The sequence below is a fragment of the Paroedura picta genome, chromosome 16 (assembly GCF_049243985.1).
Source record: "Paroedura picta isolate Pp20150507F chromosome 16, Ppicta_v3.0, whole genome shotgun sequence".
Classification (NCBI taxonomy): Eukaryota; Metazoa; Chordata; class Lepidosauria; order Squamata; family Gekkonidae; genus Paroedura; species Paroedura picta.
Window position 1 is genome coordinate 30,232,509 of NC_135384.1, and position 15,572 is coordinate 30,248,080.

General features: G+C 50.1%; 1 protein-coding gene across 5 annotated transcripts in view; it reads right to left on the reverse strand.

The window, feature by feature from the left end:
• LOC143825688 (amine oxidase [copper-containing] 3-like) overlaps positions 1 to 15,572 on the reverse strand; it is a 43,489-nt gene that overhangs the window by 9,153 nt on the left and 18,764 nt on the right. Inside the window, exon 1 of one of the 5 annotated variants that reach the window (XM_077313922.1) lies at positions 10,156 to 11,949. The exons of 3 other annotated variants lie outside the window; for them this stretch is intronic. In XM_077313922.1, the coding sequence (XP_077170037.1) occupies positions 10,156 to 11,725 (1,570 nt within the window). In that variant the 5' untranslated portion in view covers positions 11,726 to 11,949. Of the gene's footprint in view, positions 1 to 3,950; positions 5,543 to 10,155; positions 11,950 to 15,572 lie in introns of those variants that run through there. One more of the 5 variants, XM_077313921.1, reaches the window with a different exon arrangement.

Consider the following 15,572-nt stretch of genomic DNA (forward strand, 5'->3'; position numbering starts at 1 on the left):
TGAGTTGGAGGCCCAGCAGACCCTTCTTGTGGGAGATTCTTGCCGCTCCAGAAGGCTAGGACCAGTTTATCCCGTCCCCGCCTTTCCCACGGGTCCCCTGGGGCTTTTCATCCAGTCAACTGCAGCATCAGACCACACGCCAGGAGGAGTCAGCAGCACTCCGTTGCGACTGGAAGGAGGACATGAGAGCAGTACAGCTTGCATTTTACCCATCAGCACCCCGCCTAACCCTTGTGATCCACGCAACTGTCGCCTCCAAACTAGACCTCTGTAATTTGTTCTATGCTGGGCTGCTCTCAACGCTGCTCTGGAAACTCCAACTGACCCCATAGGCAGTCGATCAGGTTCTTATGAGCAGGGGTAGTCAACCTGTGGTCCTCCAGATGTTCATGGACTACAATTCCCAGGAGCCCCTGCCAGCAAATGCTGGCAGGGGCTCCTGGGAATTGTAGTCCATGAACACCTGGAGGACCACAGGTTGACTACCCCTGCTTATGAGGACCTCTCCATGGAGAGCACCTATGAAACCGGTGCTCTCTCAATGGTACCGGTTCCAGATTGGAGAGCAGATCAGATTCAAGGTTTTGACTCTTATTTTCACAAAGCCCTAAACAGTCTGGGACCCTATCTCTGGAACGCCTTTCCCTCTATACTCTCCAGAGAGTATTCGGATTGACCAATCAAGATCTACTCAGGGTCCCCATTTCAAAAATAATAAACCTGGCCTCGACCAGGGCTGGGCTTTTTTGGGCCATGGAGCTGGCCTGGTGGAACAATCTGCCTGAGGAGGCCAAGGCCCTCCCAGACCTTAAACAGTCCCAGAGCATCAGCAAAACTGAGCTGTTCCACCACGTCTGTGCTTGAGGCCAGCTATAAACATCCAAACACTGCCCTCCCTGCCTGGGAATCCCTCCACCAGCACTAGGCCCATCCAAGACTGTTTACACACCAGTGATAAAGTTCAGATTTGCATTTTAAAGGGTCGACTTTTTCGTCCATTTCTGCACTAAAATGCGGTTCTTTGGGTGCTGTCCTGAATCGCCCCCTCCCTTGCCCCACAGGCAAAGGAATCCCCAGATTTCATTTTTTCAAGCTGGGTCTAATGGGATCTAATTCATGGCTGCCCAAGGCAGAAAAGTATACAATCAGGGGTTTCCAGGTGCCCCCATTACAACACTGTGATCGCATTCCAATGCTGTTTCTAAGGGTTTTTTAGAAAGCAATCTTACACAGCAGAGTTATAATGGTCTAACATTATAATGCTGTAACTCAAGGTTTAAAAAAACACCCAGGACACTTTGGGGGGGAGGGGGAGGCAATCAAGGGTGCAGAAGGTTTAAGGGGCATGACGAAAACAAAGGTTCAAGCTGGCACCATTTTGCAAAACAAACACATTTTTGGAAAAGGAGAAAAGAGCAAAACATGAGGGGAGGCGACCTCTGTCGGACTCAAGGAAGAAAGCGTATTGTGAATTTCAGCCTGGGAAATAAGGGGAGGAGAGCAGAGTCTACTCACAGCATCCAAGGGAAATCCAAGGCGAGACTAAAGCAAGGTCTGTCTCCTAAGGTGGAAATGGTCCAAGCTCTGGCCAATCCCAGAAAGGAGAAAATTACCTTCAGGAGGCTGCAGTTGTATTGTTTTAAATGCTGTTTTGATCTGTATGTATTTAAAGTCAGTTGTTGCTTGGCCCAGAACCAACCAGGAAAGGGTGGAATAGAAATAAAAATGTATTATTATTGCTATTATTCTGTTGGGCACACCCACTGCCAGCCCAAAGCTAGTTGCCTTTGCTTACATCTAGGAATCTCTTCAAATACTGGGAAACCATTTCAGGTTACATCCACCTCCTCAGGAGTATTCCCAACTTCAGAGGTAAGGATGACTCCTATCGCTTTTGGTAGGGACCGGCCCCACCACACCTTTAGCCCCATATCTAAGGAATGCAGCCATGGATAATTGACAGCAAATGACAGTGCACAGGGGAGATTCTCTGCATGCTCAAAGAGGCACAGACAGTCTCAGCCGAGGCATGTGTCTGCTTATTCATTGCTCCAGGCTGTTCTCCATTTTTAAAATGTCCCCCATGAGAAGGGAGAGGGAGGTGGGCGTGAGGGTGGGGCATCAGAGGCGGAGGTAACGCTTCTTCACCTCCATACCTTTCTTTGGCGGGTGGCCTGCTGGTTGTCCACCGGGGGATAGCACTTTTCAGGTTGGTGAATTCATTTTTGGGGATTGACCAATTCACGCTTTAAAATGGCAGATGTAGCGAGCAGTTTGCTGGCCAGACGCAGGAGGTTGGCGACGTCATGCGGAGCGTCCGGAATATAGCGTCTCACCAGGCAAGCGTGACACTAAATTTATGGCGTGTAGAAAAGCCACAAGTTTCACTCTTCAGTCCTGCTTACGGCCTCTGACCTGCTTCCCCTTCCGTCTCCACCCCTCCCCTTCTGCTCTCTCTTCTGCCCAGCCACGAGTCAATGGACCTTTAGACACCAACAAGGAAGTAAACTGTAGCTCCTGACCCGGCTAGCCCAGACTAAGACCGTCTCATCAGATCTGAGAAGCAACATGAGGCCAGCCCTGGTCAGCACTTGGCACTCTGCCCTTCCCGCTTGACTGCTTGGCCAGCAGTACCCACTGTCCAAGCCCAAGTCTTTCTCCTCTCTTGTCCAGGGGTTCACTGGGATAGCAGGAGATCTCTGGGCTCCCCCTGTGGGTTGGAAGACCTGGATTCCACCCAATCAGAGAACAGAAATATGTCACGGAAAGACACCGAGGGCAACTCACCATGAAGGCAAAGTGGATGTGTTTGCCAACATTCTTAGACGGCCGTGCCACAAACACAGGCGGAAACATGGGCTGCCAGGGAGGGGGGAGGCGAGCCAGGAAGTGAGCCCCGGAAGAGAAGGCGGTGGCTGGGGAGCAGCTCTGTGGCGCAGCCCGGCTGGAAAGGCAGGTTGGGTTAAACCAATAAATATTTTGAAGCTGGGAGATGGAATCGGGTGGAGATGAAGGCGGAGGGGGAGAGACAGAAGGTCTGGCATGGCAAGTTCAAGTCCAGCATGGGCAGTGGAGGAGGGTCCTCTGGGGGACACAAAAAGGGCTTCTCCAACAGAATCTTTACACTTTTGATTTCACTTAGCCTTCTAGACAAAGCCCTCTCAAGGAAGCCAGAGATAAAGCAGCCAGAAAGCGAACTGAGGTCTGAAGTGAAGAAAATCAGTTTGGAAGCCAAAATTAACCCCGGCTGAGGTGTGTTGTGAAAATGAAGGGAAAGCGGAAAAGGTTTGAAAACCTGACAGAAATGCACCACAAAACAACAACAACTCCACCATGCCAAAATAATACACACACCACTTCTGTAGTTTTGAAGTTAAAACAACATCAGTCTGTTAAATATCAATTGCTGAGGACTATACTTCTGTTCATTTCTTATAAGAATAGTAATAATGCTTCAAAACTGGCTCTAGAAAATCCAAATCTCGTGTTGTTCAACAATAATATTAGAACTGACAATGGCACCATTGATTATGATTCCACTCCAATGTGCACTCAAAGTAAGTCGACAATCAAACAGTGAAAACTTTCATACGCCTTCCAATTTAAAAAGGACAGTCCTCTTTTTAGCAATGTAGAGTATTTAGCATTTCAGCCCCATAACTTTTTCCGGAACAATGTCTGTCTTCAGGCACATGCTGGCAAAAAGCGACATATCACATCTTAAATGAAACTAGTTCACTTTCACAGAGAGATAATAACTGTTGCATTCAAAAATTTTCATTGAAGACACAATTTGAAACTTGTTGCCAGCATGTGAAATGCTAAATATTCTACATTGATGATGTCAGTGTTTGTGATAATAACAAACAGCACATTTCGAACTGTGGTTATATAAAACACCTGTTGAATTGTATACTGACGATAGTTAAAGGGAGGGGAAATGAACGTACCTCCAATATCGGCATCCACTTTGTAATGAACATTGTGAGTGTGCATCGTTCCCAGTGTCAACTCCTGGACTCTGTTCCCAAATTCTGCAGCATCGCCAAAGAAGTAAGAAGTCTGAATGTACCCAGTGGCGTGCATGCTGACACGAACAGCTCCGTTCTGATGGAACACAAAATCCCAGACGTAGTCATAGTTACCCATTACAGAGATGGCCCTGAAGACGAGAACTGAATCAGCTAACGCTCCGTAAAATTCAGTGAGCAAGTGGTTAAAATGGCGTCGTAATGGAAGCTCAGCGTTGTATTCAAAGATGCAGATAGAGTTTTTGCGGGTGAGAGGTTGTGAGGAATCAAGGAAATAGTGCCCATCCAAATAGGTCGCTGAATGAGGACAATCTATGCCCTGGGTAAGGGTGACAGCATCTCTCCCAAGACCATAGCTTTGGTCCATGAACTTGGAATTCATAGGTCCTGGACTATTGGACCCGTAGAGGGCAGAGGCATCTTGCACACTTAACTCGTAGACTATCCTCTCACCCTGAAACCTAACATCGAAGATACGTGGTCCACTGTTGACCTCCATTCCGAAGGCAAAACTCCAAGACATGAAGGAGACCTGGTTGTCCCGGATGCAGTAGCGTGGCCCATGAGGTTCATATTGCAGAGGGCCTTGCTGCCTGGGTGGGACCCTTGGCTTCAGTGATGAGTACCCCCCGTCAAGAGGAGGCTTCTTCACTTTGGCCACCTGAACCCTCCCCTCGTTGAACTGCCTCTCAAGGTCTTCCATGTCCCTAAAGTACTGCCCATTATAGAACACACTCTGCACGTTCCACGCCGACACATTCAAGCTGCTCACATCCACTTGGACCTCCAACCCAACCGGATGCAAATAAAACCCAGCAACATTCCGGGAAAGCTGCATCCAGACTTTCCTGTCTCCAGATCGAAATCCTGGTGGCAGAGCGGGTAGTCCCAAAAGGCTGGTGGCATTATAATCAATTGCCTGGCGCATAAACTTGGGAGCTTTAGGATATTCCTTGGTTATTAAGAGAATATTGATTTTAACTAGTTCACCTCTCAAAAAGAATCTCTGGTAATATGGCAGTTTCCTTCCATACTTCTGCACGGTGATATCTTGGTGATACGTTGGCCTTGGAAGAGGCCCCACGACATATTCAGTGACATTTGGGTCCTCTTGGTTTCCAAAATGGACCACAGCCAGGGCTTGTCGGGTCGGCTTCCTCCCTTGGTGATCCAGGAATTCCAGCACCTCCGTTTTGGGGGGAAGGTGGAGCACGATGGAATAAATGCAGTTGTCTGACGGCTTGGCTCGAGGGGCGTCCACTAAAGGCACCCCCAGGTTGTCCCACAGGTACCTCTGCACTTGGACCATCTCCTCTGGAGTTAGATCAGCAAAGACCAAGCTGGGTCCCTCTTGGCCTCCGTCCTTCAAGCACCCCTCCTGCTGCTGGCTCTGGCAGACGGGGGGCTTCTGTGGCCTCGTCCTGGATACCCACCCAATGATAAAAGCCATTCCTACGCACAGAGCAAAGAGCAGCCAAGCCAGTTTCGTGTTCATTTGCAGCATTGCAGGTTCTGGGGCTTGTAAAGCGGTTAGGCGAATGCAGACTGAAGCAGCAATGGGAGAGGGAGATGAAGATAAACCCTGAATTAGGGGAGGAGACTTGATGTGTGACTGAGGCTCAAACATATACAGTGTTACTGCTTTACCATGAACATTGTAATTAGTCACATAACATCTGAAGTCTACCCAAGGTATATGAGGAGCCTATTGTGTTCTGCTCCCTTTAGTGGTCACAGTCAATATTACATGGGGTTAAGTCTGGCCTAAAAAACCGCCATGTAAACCTACAGGGAGATATCAAGGACATAAACAGATCCATGTACCGGAAGAAGTGAGCAAGGACTTTGGAAAGCTCCTCTCCTGCCACAAATCTTGTTTGTCTTTGTCACTGGCAGTCTTCAAGCAAAGGCTGGATATACACTTTTCTTGGATGCTTTAGGATGCTTTGGGCTGATCCTGCGTAGAGCAGGGGGTTGGACTAGATGGCCTGTGTGGCCCCTTCCAACTCTATGATTCTATGATTCTTTAGGGTGCTCCTCAGATCTGGCTCTTTTTGACTGCTGTAAAGTGATCTGATATTCAATCGGCCCCTAGAGAGAATAAAACACATGCAGAACTGGGGGGAACCCCAGAGAAACAGGAATTTTCAAGCAAGGAAACTGGAACACAGAAAAACCCCTTGTGTAGAGTAACCAGCTCCATTTACGTAAATATCTGGAGACTGGGAGGGGGTGCAGCCTGAGGGGGGTAGATTTTGGGGAGAGGAGGGACTTCAATGCTGTGGGGTCCACCCACAAAAGCACCCATTTTCCCTGGATGTCCTGACTCTTCCTGGAAATAAATTGCAATCCCAGGAAACCCCCAGCCATCCCCTGTAGGTTGCCTCTCTCGCTTGTCTGGGAGAGGAGGTTTTGGTGGAGTTCCTGAAGAATGAATTGAACGGGAGACCCAGGAGAACCTTCTTGTGAGAGATCCTTGTTGCAAAAGCATCAACCAGCCATTGGGTTGTCAGCTCTGGGTTGGGGGATACGTGGAGACTCTGGAGCCATTGGTGGGTGGGATTTGGGGTGGGGAGGGGCCTCATATAATGCTATGGAGTACAAAGCAACCTTTAACACTCCTTTGCAACTGCAATGAGGACACGAGAGCAGTAATAGGCAGTTTTCTAATGCTTTCCTAGAACGACTTTCCCAAGGGAGCGGAGATTGGATCAAGGCAGTAATTGAGATCTGTGAATTACCATTGAAATCCTCTTTGGCGGCTAATTGCACGGTAGTTGGAAGAGTCCGCAAACTTCCGGGTGAGCAGGAGCCAATCTGCCTGGCAAGCAGTCCTTGAGTGGGCGGAACACCGTATTACAAGCCGCTCGAGTCCCTGAGCACTGCCTTTCAGCCACCACCCACTGATCCCATGGCTCGGCAGTAGTGGCTTAAGTGGAGCCCCCTGGCCCAGCTCTGCAGTTCAGCACACCCACAGGAAGCCTCAACTTTGGCACGCATCTAGGACTGCCTTCAGGTTACGTCCACCTCTCCACGCGCCTTACAGACTTCATCAGGCATGGCCAGCACAGCTGGTGGGAGCCACAGGGGACAACCATGACCTCCGAAGGATGCAGCCCTGGACAAGCCACAGAAAACATGGCAGCGCACAGGGGGTGAAAAATCACAGCGCACAGGGAGACTGGACTTGCACCAGGCTATACAGGGAAGGCAATGCTGGAGTGCCAAAAGGGTTAGCATCCTCCTTCTCCTTGTTTTGGAATAAAACTTTTATTCAGAGTTTTAAAATGCAACGCAGACATAAAAAAAGAAATAGGTGCATTACGAAATAGAAAGAAAAGAAAGGGAGGAAAAGAGAGAAGTAAACAGGCTTCTGATTTTATAAATGACTCCTAGAGAAGCCTGTTTTGAAAACGGTTCACAAAGAAGGGCAGCTCAGCTCGTTGGCTGAGCCAACCTGCTCTGCAGGAGGGCAAAGGGCTCTGCTCTGCTTGACAGGTGGGGCTGGGGAGGATGAAGGGGTCTGCTCCGCTCTACGGGCAGGGGCACAGGGGGCAAAGGACTCAGCTGTGCCAGTCATCCCAAGCTCCCCAGTTTACCTCCTGCCGGGTCTCCCTCTTCAGGCGAAGAGGAGGAGGAGGAGGATGGGAGCGGGGAAGAGCTGAGGGCCAACCACAGACCTGGCATGTCATCGGAAGGACTCAACACTTTTGATGAGGTATGATGATGATTATAAATCAAAGTGTTAGCTGTTATACTGTGACGCCATGACAATACGGTTTCCTATTTCCCCCCTAGCCCCCAAAGCCATAAAACATTCACTTTTGTTTGTATCATGCAGGAAGTCCATAAAACATTTCCAACTAACTACAAATCCTGCCGTTGCCTTTTCTTTAGTTAGAGAACCAAGTTTTATTCCAGAGGCATCTTTAGGACCAACAATACAGGATCGAAGCTTACATATAGGTAGAGACGGGGCCGGGGGTTAATTGAAGGAAGGGCTGGCTGGAGTCAAGAGGCATGAGGGGCTGGATCATAACAGCTGAGACGGGGTTAAGGCAGAGCCAGCAAGCAAACAGAGGCTCTTGTTTACACAGTGAACACGCATGGCACTTCATACAGCAAGGAAGAAATACACCTCCCAGCCTAAAAATGGTCTTGTGGATGTCCTGTCCGGAACCTGAACTGTGTCTCAAAGACAGCTTTTCTAGAAAGGCGAGGAAAACAAGAGGCCCAGAACAGGAGAGCTTCAGGTGGGCAGCCCTGTTGGGCAGAAGCAGCAGAACAAAGCTTGAGTCCAGTCAAGCACCTTGAAGGCCAACCAATATTTAGTGAAGGTAGAAGCTTTCATGTGCAAATAAATTAAAATGTGTTGGTCTCAAAGCAGCCACTGGACCCCAACGATGGCTCTTGAATCTCTTAAACATCTTCACTCTGCTGTCTACCAATTTTCTGCTCATTGACCCTTTAAGTCTGGACGGGTAATTCCGCTTTCGCTGCATCTGAGGAGGTGTGCGGCCGAAGCCTTGACTCTCCGCGCCAGAAGAGCGTGACCTAATTATATTTTCATGCGACTAACAAGAATGGACTCGCTTTGTCACTGAGGAAAGCACTGAAAACAGAAAACAGTCCAGAGACCACTCTGGCAGAGTCCAAGGGTCAATAAAAGAGATAACAGAGACTCTTAAACTTTTGATCTTTAATTAAGCCACTGGACAGATTCTTTCTTTCTTTTGTTTCAGGACACGACAGAGCTGACAATAAAATATATCAAGGGGACAAATGCATCTGCCCAGTCAAAGGGCTCTAACTCAGAAGCCCCTGGCTCTTGGCGAGGTCTCTCTTCTTTACAACAGGGGTAGTCAACCTGTGGTCCTCCAGATGTTCATGGACTCCTATTCCCATGAGCCCCGGCCAGCATTTGCTGGCAGGGGCTCATGGGAATAGGAGTCCATGAACATCTGGAGGACCACAGGCTGACTACCTCTGCTTTATAAGGTCCAAGAAATGGCTTCCCCCTGAACTCTCCAGAGCCAGATGGCCACTCCTCAGATGGCCACTCCTCAGCCAGTGGCCATGCTACTCAGATATTTCTATAGTATTTTTATAAAAAACTTTGGCGTGGCCACCGATGGAATACTATATGCTGCTCTAGTCACCTGATCAGAAAATGACAGGTGCACATTTTGCAAGAAAAGCCCAAAGGCAGCAATCAAATAATTATGGCCTTTATGGACAGGAAAAACTAAGGGCTTGGGGGCTTTTCCCTGATTTTAAAAGGCTGCAGCACTTCAGCTTCTCCTTATGGAAAAGACTGGAAAATTAACCTGGGGAGGATTAATCCAAATTGGAATCCGGTTCTTGCAGACTTGACAAGTGGATTTAAAAAAGGGTATTGGGAGCTCCAATCACGGAACTCCCAGCCCCTCGTGTGGCTCGACAGTCACAAAACCAAGACAGAATTTGAGTCCAGCAAAGACCAGCAAAACTTTCCAGCTTTTCTGAGCTCAAGCGCATTTCATCAGGCATGTGATATTGTGAACTTTTGCTCAAGAGAGGCCATACCGTGGAAACGGTTGCTGGTTTTAATGGTCCTACTGCACTCAATTTTTGCCATACAACTGACAAGCCGGCCCCCACCTAGAACCAGGGCAGGATGGAGACTGCAAGAAATGGGCTTTTAATACTCCAACCAAATAATCACTTCCAACCAAATTAACAAACAGCAAGAATCTACAGACCCCCAGGAGTAACCTTACCCCTAGCCCCTCGAAGCAGAGCATTGTTGTCAACAGGAAATGAGCACAGCTGCCATGTGGTGTTTGGACATGTCCCACCGAGAGACAGCGTGCAGCTCTGGTCTTAGACCAGGGGTAGTCAAACTGCGGCCCTCCAGATGTCCATGGACTACAATTCCCAGGAGCCCCTGCCAGCATTCGCTGGCAGGGGCTCCTGGGAATTGTAGTCCATGGACATCTGGAGGGCCGCAGTTTGACTACCCCTGTCTTAGACCAAAGGCTTAGAAAGGTCCCACTGGGACATGGCATTGGGGGACAGTCCGTGAAAAGAAATGGACAGGCCAGAGCTTCCAGCATCAAAGGCGCAAGACGTGCAAAGCACTTACCTCCTACATCCAAGTCTACCTTGTAGTTGATGAGGTGGGTATGGATCGTCCCCAGGGTCTGATCGGCGACCCTGTTCCCGTAGCGCAGCCCATCACCGTAGAGGAAGGAGGTCGTGATGTAGCCCGTGGCTCGTACTTTGCTCTCAATGGCCCCATTAGGGTGGAAGACAAAGTCCCAGACGTAATCGTAGTTCCCCAGGGTGGCCACAGAACGCAGGACCAGAGCAGAGCCCGGCAGCCCTCCGTAGAAGAGGGACTGAAGGTTGGAGTAATGGCGCCGAAGTGGGCCCGCCGCCGTTTCCTCAAAGACACAGATGGAGTTCTTCTGCACCTCCGGGGCCACGGACTCAATCAAATAGACGGCATCCAGATACACGGCAGAGTGCGGGCAGTCGACCCCCTGGACCAGCGCGTACATGAATCTCCCAATGCCAAAGTTCCCGTCCATGTACCGGGTGGTCATCCCAGCAGGGCTGTTGGAGCCGTAGACTGACATGGCGTCCTGCACGCTCAGCTCGTAGACGACCCTCTGGCCCTGGAAGCGGACGTCATAGAGAGATGGTCCCTTGTTCACGTCCATCCTGAAAGCAAAGCTCCATAAGGAGGAGACCACCTGGTTGTTGCGGACACTGAACCGTGGCCCACCAGGCTCAAAGTGCAACGGGCCAAATCCTGTGGGAGGAACCCTGGGGTGGATGGAGGAGAAGCCTCCATCACGGGGAACCAATTTGACCTTCTGTACTTTCACGCGCCCCTCTAGGAAGGCTCTTTCCAGCTCTACCAAGCCATCAAAGTATTGCCCATTGTAAAAGACCTTGGGCACACTCCAGCGCGACACGTTCAAGCTGCTGTGGTCCACCAAGAGCTCCAGCCCCACGGGGTGCAGGAAGAAGCCCGGCACATTCTGGAACAAGCTAAACCAAGTCGCACGGTCTCCGGACTGGAACCCCCGAGGCGCCGAGGTCAGAGGTTGGAAGTCGCTCCCATTGTGCCCAAATACCTGATTTAGAAAGGTGGAGGCCTCTGGAAGTTTCTCTTCCAGTAAGAACTTCCCAATCTGCTCGTATTCGTTGCCCAGCACCGTTCGACTGTGGTAGGGCAGTTTGCCGCCGTATTTTTGCACGGTCACATCCTGATGATATGTTGGCGCTGGGAGGGGACCCACCACATACTCGGTGATGTTGGGCTCTTGCTGGCTTCCGAAGTACACCACCGCCAGCGCCTGTCGAGTGGGCCGGGTCCCCCCGTGGTCGAGGAAATGCAACACCTCTTCCTTGCGGGGAAGCTGCAGGTCTACGTAGTAAATGCAGTTATCCGAAGGGCTGGCGTGATAAGCATCTACCAAGAGCACACCCAGGTGGGACTGCAGGTACTTCATCACCTGGAGCATCTCTTCTGCCGACAGGCCGGCAAAAACTGAACTCCGGCTGCTGTGCCTCCCCTTCAGGGACGCTTGTGGCTCAGCACCGCAGGGGGCCGTGTGCTCCTTCCGCGTCAGCAGCACAGCCACTAGGACAAAAACGGTGGCCAGTGTCACCATGAAGAGGACTAGGAGAATTTTCAGATTCATCTTTGCAAAGGAGAGTCCACAAACGTCAGCTAGGTCCTTGAAGGAGATGCGCACTGGACTTTCGCAGGATTCGCTGTTCCAGGAAATATGAGAAGAGGCCACGGGAAGGAGGGACAGAGTTCAAAAGGAAGAAAAGTTGGACTCCCTTCCTGGTTGGAACAGATGGTTAATCTCAAAGTTCTGGAGGCTGCCCAAAGACAGCTACAATCTGTGGCATTCATCCCGCATTTCTGAAGAAGAATGGGACCTGGGAATGGACCAGGGGAAGCAACTCGGCCTTGCTGAATCAGTGCCGCTCCTCGGACATCCTCTGGTGTGACCCTGAGGACAAACAAAGCAACTTCTGCTAGAGGGCGGTCAGAGAGGCCAGGTTTCCCTGGGCTATTGCTCTTCATCTCTTGAGCAACACTCCAGACGATGGGTCTTCAAGGTTAAATACACACGAGTAAAGCAAATCTTCTTGATGCATAAAGGCTTATTAAAGGATTTAAGAACCCCAAATATTACTAGGCAGTGTCGCCTGCACATCTCAGCAACTGAGAAAATGAAGAAGGTAGCTGTTCTACCTAATGCGTTAAATATCTGACGGGATGGCAAATTTTCTAGCACCATGTTGAAACAGAGGAGGGGTGGCTCTGTCCACATGGCAAATAAAATAAAAAGCTACCTGAATGGAGCCCAGAGACCACCTGATGTGATGGGACAAAAGCTATAACAAGCACAGAGGCCAGAGGGAGGCTCATGCCTTACTAACATGCTTTGCTCTGCTCTATTTCAGGGGTGGCCAAACTGTCAGGAGACCTGAAGACTGCATGGCAGCCAGGCAAGAGATGTTCAGGGTCCCCCTTGGTGGAAGTTTCCAGAAGATGTAAAGTCCCAGAATTTACAGGTCCAAGACCTGAACCCCAACATCAAATTAGAACTTGGCTCAGATGCTGTCACTAAGCAGGAGACTGTGCCACTGACCTCCCCCCAAAGAAAAGACGGTGATGAGAAGGTGGCTTCCTTTGCGGGAAACGCCTGGGCCAGTTTCATGTTCCAGATCGACTACTGGGGCTGCTGTGCTGAGCTGGGCTTCAGGAAGAGCCGTTTTATTTTAGCTGAGCTTTAATTTTGTGTTATCGTTTCTTTATTGGGTTTACGCTCCCCCCCCCCCCGGCCCCTATTGTTTGGATTTATCATGAGTAGTTTATGGCTTGTTTGTAGCTTGACGGAGAAGACATTTCCTTCCAGAGCTATACTTTTCTCCTTCTATCTCTGCCCGGAAAGGAACCAGATAGAGCCTGACTCGTAAAAAATTAAAGCTGGGAATTCCCACTTGACCTCTCTCTGCTGCAGTATAGTGATGTATGAATATTTTAGTGCCTTAAAAAATGAAACGATCTCATCTTCAGGGTGAGGGAAAGGAAAGGGAATGGTTTGATGGTGAGAGACGTCCAAGCATCAAAAAGTGGGCAGGGCAAGGAAAACCATCAGAAAAAATGCAGATGAGGAAAAGGGTGACTCAAAATAAGCTCCCCCCCAAAAAAAAGGTTGGGGTAAAAGAGGTCTCCCCCCACAAAAAAGGAGACAACTGGAGGGCCGGGGGAAAGAAGTGCAAAGTAAGGGAACAAACTAAGTGTGTGGAGCTTCACGTCTCTGATTGTGAGAAGGGGGACTGAATGGGTCATTCCAACTCCAGCATGTGTGGAGAGCACCTCCACAACAATCTCTAGATCCAGAGTATTACTGTCAACAGGAAATGAGCACAGCTGGTCTACACAAGCATCGAATTCCACGGGCATTCCCCAAAGAGAGGCAGGGAACTGTTCTTGGCGTGAAGCCACAGAAAAGTTCTGCTAGCACAGGGGGAGAGGACGAGGTACACCCGCAACAGAACCACGGTTAAAAGTCTTCGTGTGGGTGCGAAGGGCCGTCAAATCACAGCTGCCCTTGGGCGACCCCAGCAAGGCCTTTTCAAGGCAAGGGAGAAGGGTCCTGCCATCGTCTTCCTCTGCAAGGCTGACCTAGTGGTCTCCCATCCAAAATACTGGCTGGGCAGGAGGGATGATGCCTCAGCCTGGCTCTTGCGGCCCTTTCTTGCATGCCCAGGGAAATGCCGATCCCCGCTTTGGGGTCAGGAGGCAAATTTCCTCCAGGCCAAGCGGGGAAGCAGCCTGAGCTGCTCAGGCGAGCCTAAACCTGGATTCCGGTGGTGAATCTGACTTCAGGAAACCTCAGATCCCAGGACCCCCAGCAGAACAGAGGGAAGGAGTGGGATCAGGACACCCTGGGGTCTACCACCCACGGAAGTGCAGTTTCCTTTTCCAAGATCGTTACACAAATCTCCCTAACGAACCTCCTCCTTTCCTCTCAAGGGCTGGTATAACCTTTCTCACCCATTTTGTTCTCACAGTAACTCTGGAAGGAGAACCCTGGGGTATCTGCAAAACTTCGTAATAAATCCGGCTATCAGAAAAGCTGGCATGAAATGTGTCTATCAATGGCAAACTGAGGAGGTACTGGAGAGATCTTGTCATGTAGACCAGGGGTAGTCAACCTGTGGTCCTCCAGATGTTCATGGACTACAATTCCCATGAGCCCCTGCCAGCGTTGCTGGCAGTGGCTCATGAGAATTGTAGTCCATGAACATCTGGAGGACCACAGGTTGACCACCCCTGACGTAGACTATTTCTCCTGCCGACAGGCCAGCAAAACACAAACTCTGGCTTCTTGTGTCTTCCTTTCAGTGTCGTTCGAGACCTCCAGGCCAGCAGAACAGACACTCGGATGAGAACAGTGACCAGAGTCACCATGAAAAGGCTGAGGAAGACTTGCCGGTGCATCCCTGCGAAGGAGCATCCTCAGCAGCTGTCGAAATGTGAGAAGAGACCGCCGGAGCCAGCAGGAGCAGAGTTCAAAGAGAACACAATCAAGACTCTCTTCCTGGTCGGAGCAGCTGGTTCGTCAGAAGGACATCTGGAGACGCCACCGGCAATGACCGTCTGCCGTATGACTCCTGAGCCGCTCCTTGAACAGGTGCCCACGCTATCCATGCTAGTTCCAAGTCTCAGAACCTTTGGCTGCTGTTGAACATAGTTTGAGTCGAGTCAGGCACCGTAAAGACCTGCAAAATTTTATCCAAGGTGTAATCTGTCATGTGCAAGACACATTTCCTCAGACCCCGGGCTGGTCTTCAGGGTGCCCCTCGACTCAGACTTGGGTTTGCTGCTTCAGACTAACAGGGCTCCCCACCGGAATCTACTTTGCTGGGTGCGGAACTGAGAACAGCCAGAACGGAGCAGCGGTAGCAGCTTAAGCCCTGCTCCAGTTAGGACTTGCCCGAAGGACTGAGCAATTCCTTCTGATGAGCCTTGCCAGTTTGATCCTTATCAACGTGAAGCATCATCAGCATCAGCATCATGTTTCCTCCTGAGCTGGGGCGTGGGAAGGTGGAAGAGGTAGATGTCAGCAGAAAGCGAGGAGGAGAAACTAGAATCGCTTAGCAGAAGCAGGAAGGAGATCCTTGGCTACCTTCTGGAGCCTATAGATGGTTCTGGGTCGGAAAGATGGCACAGTCCAATGTGGGTCAGCAACAGAAATAAAATGCTCAGTATTTGTGCTAAAGAAAGGGGCGTGGATTTAAGTGTTTCACTGAGACTGGCTTCAGAATGTAAGTATATCCCTTTGCCTGTTCCACATTCTTCTAAAATTATTTTGAGTCGCCCTACGTTCCTCTTTTGTCACTATAAGTCTTTTAAGTTAGACATAAGTCTCGACCACAGGCAGGAATGGCAAGCCCAAACGTGATTGTGGGGCAGCCCGCCAAACCATTTCCCATCTGCCCCAGGAACGTGAGCCTCGTGCT